This window comes from Sinocyclocheilus rhinocerous, unplaced genomic scaffold (assembly GCF_001515625.1).
Source record: "Sinocyclocheilus rhinocerous isolate Xijiao unplaced genomic scaffold, SAMN03320098_v1.1 scaffold820, whole genome shotgun sequence".
In the NCBI taxonomy this organism is placed as follows: Eukaryota; Metazoa; Chordata; class Actinopteri; order Cypriniformes; family Cyprinidae; genus Sinocyclocheilus; species Sinocyclocheilus rhinocerous.
The window spans coordinates 1234306-1240858 of NW_015670386.1; the positions used below are offsets into that span (position 1 = coordinate 1234306).

At 39.2% G+C, this 6553-nt stretch overlaps 1 protein-coding gene across 1 annotated transcript in view; it reads left to right on the forward strand.

The window, feature by feature from the left end:
• Nucleotides 1-594: 594 nt before the first annotated feature.
• Nucleotides 595-6553, forward strand: part of LOC107734181 (histone acetyltransferase p300-like) — a 32486-nt gene continuing 26527 nt past the window's right edge. The window contains 2 exon segments of the mRNA XM_016546056.1: nt 595-1064; nt 3693-4315. Of these exon segments, the coding sequence (XP_016401542.1) occupies nt 971-1064; nt 3693-4315 (717 nt within the window). The 5' untranslated portion in view covers nt 595-970.

Sequence of the window (6553 nt, forward strand, 5' to 3'; positions counted from 1 at the left end):
GCGTGAAGAAAAAGTAATGTAACTAGTAGTGTAACTAATTACTGTTGCCAGAAAGTAAAGTAACAATATTACTTTTGAAAGGAGTAACTAGTAATGAGTAATAATTACATTCTTTGAGTAACTAGCCCAACACTGTGTAAATATATATATATATATATATATATACATATATATATATAAACTTAACTCATTTGGGTGCCCCTATGGATGGACGGCGCCCCTAGCATTTGCCTATTTCTCCTATGCGACGGGCCCTGAACTGTTTTGTGCATATTGTCTAATAAGTTAAAATACTCATTATAGTGGGATATTGTAGGTTATTTATTCCACTTTTTGATTTCAGATTTAGATTTCAATTACTTCTTGAATTTAGAAAATTTCCCAATAAAATTCCAACATAAAACAATGTGAATTTGTATTTTCATAACAGACTAAAAGTAATAATTCTGTGCTAACATTTTCAGAAATGTAAATACTAACTTAATAGTTAAAGAAAGAAAATAAAGTTCATATTTGGGCTCAATTTGAACTTTTGATACCATTTGATACTAACATGACCGTAGACAGTCTACAAAACACACCTATGTTGCGAACAGATATGGCAGACGAGCAACATTATTTCGAACATATCATCGCTCAATTCTCTAACTCTTGACGGGACTGGATGAGTTGTAAAGCCTTTTTTATCCTTTCTTGCCGAGCCGACTCCCCCTACCTCCTCCTCCGCCGCTTGCAGAATTGTATAAAGAACAAAAATCGGGCTGGGGAGGGGGGTTGATGCGCCGAAGCTGAAATCGAGAGGCAAACCCAGGAAAGAGGTAGTATTTTGTACACGGGACTTTCCCCCCCTTCGTCCCTAAAAAGGAGGGGGAAATGTCATATTTTTAAAAGCGATATTTTTAAAATCGAGGATTACGAATAGGCTTAGGCGCCTGTCTCTGAGGATATATATTTTAATTCGTTAAAAAATATGGCCGAGAACGTTCTGGAGTCTGGCCCGCCTTCAGCCAAGAGGCCTAAACTGTCCTCCCCGGCGCTATCTGCCTCAGCCAGCGATGGAAACGGTAAATATTTATTTCGTTTAATTTTTACGATACTGAGATGTTTGACTCACTTGTTGCTTGTTTTTTATGTACCCATGCACGCTGAAGTCTTTAAGCGGGGAATGGGTTTTTCTTTTTAGTTTTGTTGTCAGGCTAGTTTGGGAAGCTAACGACGTATCCGCACGAGATAGCTTTAGCTTGTCATTCCAGCTAGGTTAGCATTAGCGCTAGACCATCGATGTTGGGATTCACTCACAGCGGCTGCACGCTGCTTTCCCTCGGCGAGGGTCTGTGCTTGGTGTCAGCTGGTGTAAATGTAAAACTAACTGGTGCAATGAAAAATATATTGGATCTACAGTGGCAATAACAATAGTGGGATTTATTATTTTTTTCTGTGAAACGCCTGTTTCGGTTTTGTTCCCACTTGCAAAGAGTTTGGATCACTTCTTCAGATAATAAATATAATGAAATAAATAAAATGAATGCATTGATAATTAAACTTCTATGAAGAGCTGCTGAAAGCCAAGTCTTCACATTTCACCAGTACTCATATATTTACTAATAATCGACAGTGATTAACATAAATTAGCCTACTAAACTCTTAGTCAATCAACTTCAAAACTTTCTGACTGCGCTTGAACACAGTTGTTTTCACAAACTTCCCATGTGCAGCGAGCACAAACGATAGCTGCTGTTCCTTTTGTTTTACTCAACATATTTTCCTGTTATTTTTAATGGTTATAAATGTGAATAATATTGGTTAGCTAGCTGGTCAGCTAATAACAGACTGATGCTGAAGGCCTGCACAACAACTCCCTGCCATTGTTAGCTAACGTTAGATGCATATCAATTAATTCCTCATTATTTGAAGGTCCGGAGGATTTTTCACTGGTTTAGATGAATTTATTTGCTTGTTTATGGAGCTTGAATGGAAGAGGCTTAATGTCTGTGTGATTTGGAGGATACAGTGCACTTGTGTTGTGTTTGAGTGAGTTAGCTTGCTGGCTCAAATAGCCTTTTAGTGCGTCGGTCATTTTTTTCGGATCTTGATTTCCATTGTTCAGCCATAACAACTGACGAGCCTGTCTCTTAAAAACAAACCATAAAACACATTTAACGCTTAGCGATACGAATTATTACCACGTAAGTGTCCTGTTGTTTCTTATTAAACGTTAAAGGTTCGAGTTATTATACTTGAACGCATCTTCAATAGCGAAGTACGTTTCTTTGTTGATGTCTCTAATGTTTTCAACCTTTTGTTCAAATTCGAGTTTGATCCGGTTCTGATACTAAAGGGAGTTTATTGCGTTGCATAAATGTAAACGCATCCGAGTCTAGCGTTTTTTATACACAACATGCTCAGCATCCAATTGTTTTGTCTGTGGAGTTAATGTGTGGTCCCCATCACAGCTGCTTCACTTCATTTGTAAGACCAGCACCGTTTCTGGAGCAGTTTGACCATTTCCACCTGTTTTACCAGTAGCTGATTTGTCAGATGAGAAGGAGCTATTTATGTATATATCAATAAAATGTACACATGTGTTAGGAAATTACTTGCATTCATTTTTTTAAAACGTTTGAATAGATGCAAATGGTAGGTTTTAGTAAATGATTGCAATACTTGGAAGTTTTCTTTAGATATAGTGCATTCTTTTTTTAAAATGAGCAACTGTCACCAGCAAATAACATTTACTTCTGAGTCTAAGTAGCGACTACCAAAAAACTTGACATCCTAATTCAACAACATGCAATCATCTGTGTTTGGCTTCCTGTCAAACCACAGCCAGCCATTTCAGATAGTCAGTCTTTAATAAACACGGCTGTCAGTTATCCAGCGAAGTGGCTGTGGAAGTGTTTGGCACATTATTTTGGATTGAATGACAGCTTTACATAGTGATGACAGGACGTGTCCATTTCATTACACTCAGTTTTAGGATGCACTTCTAAAGTACAAATGAATAAATCACAAACTGTTTTCATAATATGTTGATAGAAAGTCACTGTGGTCTCTTCAATCTCATACCAGGTCACTTCTTCTGATGGAAGAATTTTTGGAAGCCATTTAGCTTCATATGTAATATTATATGAAGGGCCACTCACACCAAGAACTATAACAATAACTATAAAGCGGCCGTCCACACCAATGACCAATGCACAGTAACTTTGTTTATAATGAGTGCATGCTGCAGTTACGTCTAGCTCTTTTTTTTATCGTTCTTCAGCTGGAAAAAAAAGAATTTCTAAAAGCAATTCCAACAATATTTTTATCGTTATTGTATATACAATATATTATCGTTACAGCTATTTTTTGGACTTCTCATAGAATTAGACTGATTATTAAAACTATAGTTTCATCATCCATGGTGTGAACATGCCTTTAGTGTATTTTTTTCATGAGTATAAAGCACTGATTAAACGGACATTGTAAACTAATTTAGGGGCCATTAACATAATGTGTTTGTGTATTCTGTGTAAAAGCAAGGTGTAGGTCAGTGGATTGGAAAAATATGTAAGGTCTAGAGATGTGTTTTTGCAACGCAATTTTAGTACAGTGTTTAGTATATCACTGAATCTATCCTAAGACCAGAATATATTGCATTTTGTTTTTCATCATTAATTTTGCTTCTAAATTCTAATTTCCTGCTGTAGATTTTGGCTCGCTTTTTGACCTGGAGCATGACCTTCCAGATGAGCTGATCAGTTCCTCCGAGCTGAGTCTAGCAAATGGAGGGGACCTCGGCCAGTTGCACTGCAATTTGGGTAGTGGGGGCGGGGCCATTGGAGGAGTTGTGTCCAGTGGCCAGGATGCAGCGGCCAAACACAAGCAGCTCTCTGAACTCCTCCGGCATGGATCCGCATCTGCAGCACAGCAGCAGGGTGCGATGGGTAGCCCAGCAGGAGCCTCAATGGGGCTATTTGGGAGTATGAAGGCTTCTCCAGGTACTCACGGCATGGGCCCGCAAGGGCAGCAGCATCTTTCCCCGCAGCAGGCCACGCTTATGCAACAACAGCAGATGGCAGGGATGGTGGGCAACATGAACAGGAATATGCTCGGACCTCAGAAAGGCAATGGACAGCAACAGCCAGGAGGACCCACACCTCAGCAGCAAAGCATGCTGGGAGCGCAGATGTTGAACGGATCTCCCAGAATAGGACAGCACAACCCGGGCATGGGCAGCAGCAGTAACTTGTTAGCAGAGGCTCTTCAGCAGCAGCAGACAGTAGGAGGTCAGGGTGGACTGAGGGCACAGCAGCCTGGAGCAATGAACAAGGTAAATGTCAGATTTTGTGTTAAGTTTCAGTATTGGACCAATACATTCAAGATGATAAATTAAAGCCAAATGACGACATCTTTTTGGGGCAATAATCCCTCCCTTCCAGCGACCTGTTAGTCACATGAGATCGCAGCAATTAGCAAATAACATTAATCCAATCAATTCCAGATGGACAAAATCAAGCCTCTATTCTGCCTACATTTTTTCCTGTTTGTGTTTTACCCTGATATACATTACAATAGAGAAGAAAGATGATCACAACTGTTTTATGCCAACTTTAATTTTAAAAGTGGCTTTCTCATTTGAAGCACATGGCGATCTGGACTGGAAAGGTGAGTGTTTTTCTCACTGAGTGTAGATTAGTACTTAATAACAGTCAATTCTCTATAATCAGCTTTAAAGGGGTCATATGATGTTGCTAAAAAGAACATTATTTTGTGTATTTTGTGTAATGAAATGTTTATGCGGTTTAAGGTTAAAAAAACACATTATTTTCCACATACTGTACATTATTGTTAGGGGTGATCCGATCAGGATTTTTGAGGCCGATCGCCGATCACAGAAAGCAGTATCTGCCGATACCGATCTTTTTAAAGCCTTCTTTTTATCATTTATAACTATTTATAGTGATACTTCAATCAGGATTTTCAGACATTTATTCAGGGCCTGAATTTCATTTTTGAAAATGGGGGGAATTCCCCTCTTAGTTGACTCTTGTGAGAGGAAAAGCAGCTTTCACACAGGAGTCCGCTACTGATCCGTGGCTGTTTACCACAAACACAACATTTATCCATTAGTTTGATTTAAAATCCAAACATTGTCACTGAACATGCTTTTTCAGCATTGCAATTCTTTTTTTACACAGTACAGTAATACAATCTTTCACAGACATGTTTAAACACAATAAATATAAGCAACACATCATTCAATGCTTTTTACTTTTGCATTTAATTCTAGATTTATATATTAAGTTGCTCAAGCAAGTGGCAAAACATTTAAACGACTTTTCTTACGTTATCACAAACTTACCATTAACAGAAATAGTCAGCTCTACAGTGTGAACACTTTAATCCGTTAACATGAGCGCGGAAAAAATACTCGTCACATACGCACTGCAAACGGAGTAATGTGAACCTGGCGTTATGTGTGTGCGCTGCGAATGTGCATGAGCACACGGTCTCCAGGAGAGTGCGTGGGCGCTGAATGGTTAAACTCACTGGCAAGAATTAAACAGTAATGTAATTTATAAACTTTAGTGACGATGTGACACTGCCTCGATTGTGCAAGTGACAATTCCTGTGTCAACTGTGCAGCGTGCAGCTCGCTTATAGTGCAGACGCGATGTGTGGTGATTTGAAGCCATTTGCGTATTTTGAGAGAGAAAGAGAGAGCGGGCGCAGTGATTCACTCACGCTGTTTGTGAAATTACGTCTCACACAAGGTTTTCAAATGACTTTATAAGTTATTTAATGAAGAAATATGAAGATGAGCACCTCACCTTCAGCTTTTTAATTATTTCACCCTGCGCCGGACAGAGACTGAGATGGTGCCGCTGCATGTCATGCCAAAACTCTCTCTCACGGCAGCGTCATCAGTTTGAGATCGTTTTTTTGAGATCGGCCTTTTTAGAGACCGCCGATCAAACATCCCATCGTGATTATCGGCCGATAGTGATCGGTAGCCGATCAATCGGAGCACCCCTAGAAAATATATATTTCAATACTGTCTCTCGCAGTTATATCGTTGGGCAATTATACTGTATATAAAATGCGGGCATCAGGGAGCCTCTATTAGCATTGAAACCGCTTTCGAATGCACAATCGCTTTTTACTTTCACTTTCGAGATTTGCGATCGCACGTGCTCTGTGTAAACTACAGCGGCAGTACTTACCACACATTTTACAAGATCAGATGCTTGTCAGTGGTGCTCAGGATCTGTAAATCATTCGCCATCATCCTCAGTCATCTCTTGTTTATGTGGTAAGCAGGGGCGTGTCTACGTATGTGGTGGCCAGGGGTGGCACCGGCCCCCCTGAAATCTGGCTGGCCGATTTTTGACAGCCGATATCTTAGAGCAGGGTGGCCGATCTAAAACCGATATATACAAGTATATTTTTATTTTAATTATAAGTTTTATTTATTTTAATTAATGTTTGAGAAACTTGAAATAATTTGAAAATGAATTATATTAAAAATAAATGTGTAAAATAAACATACTTATACTTTAGATGACAA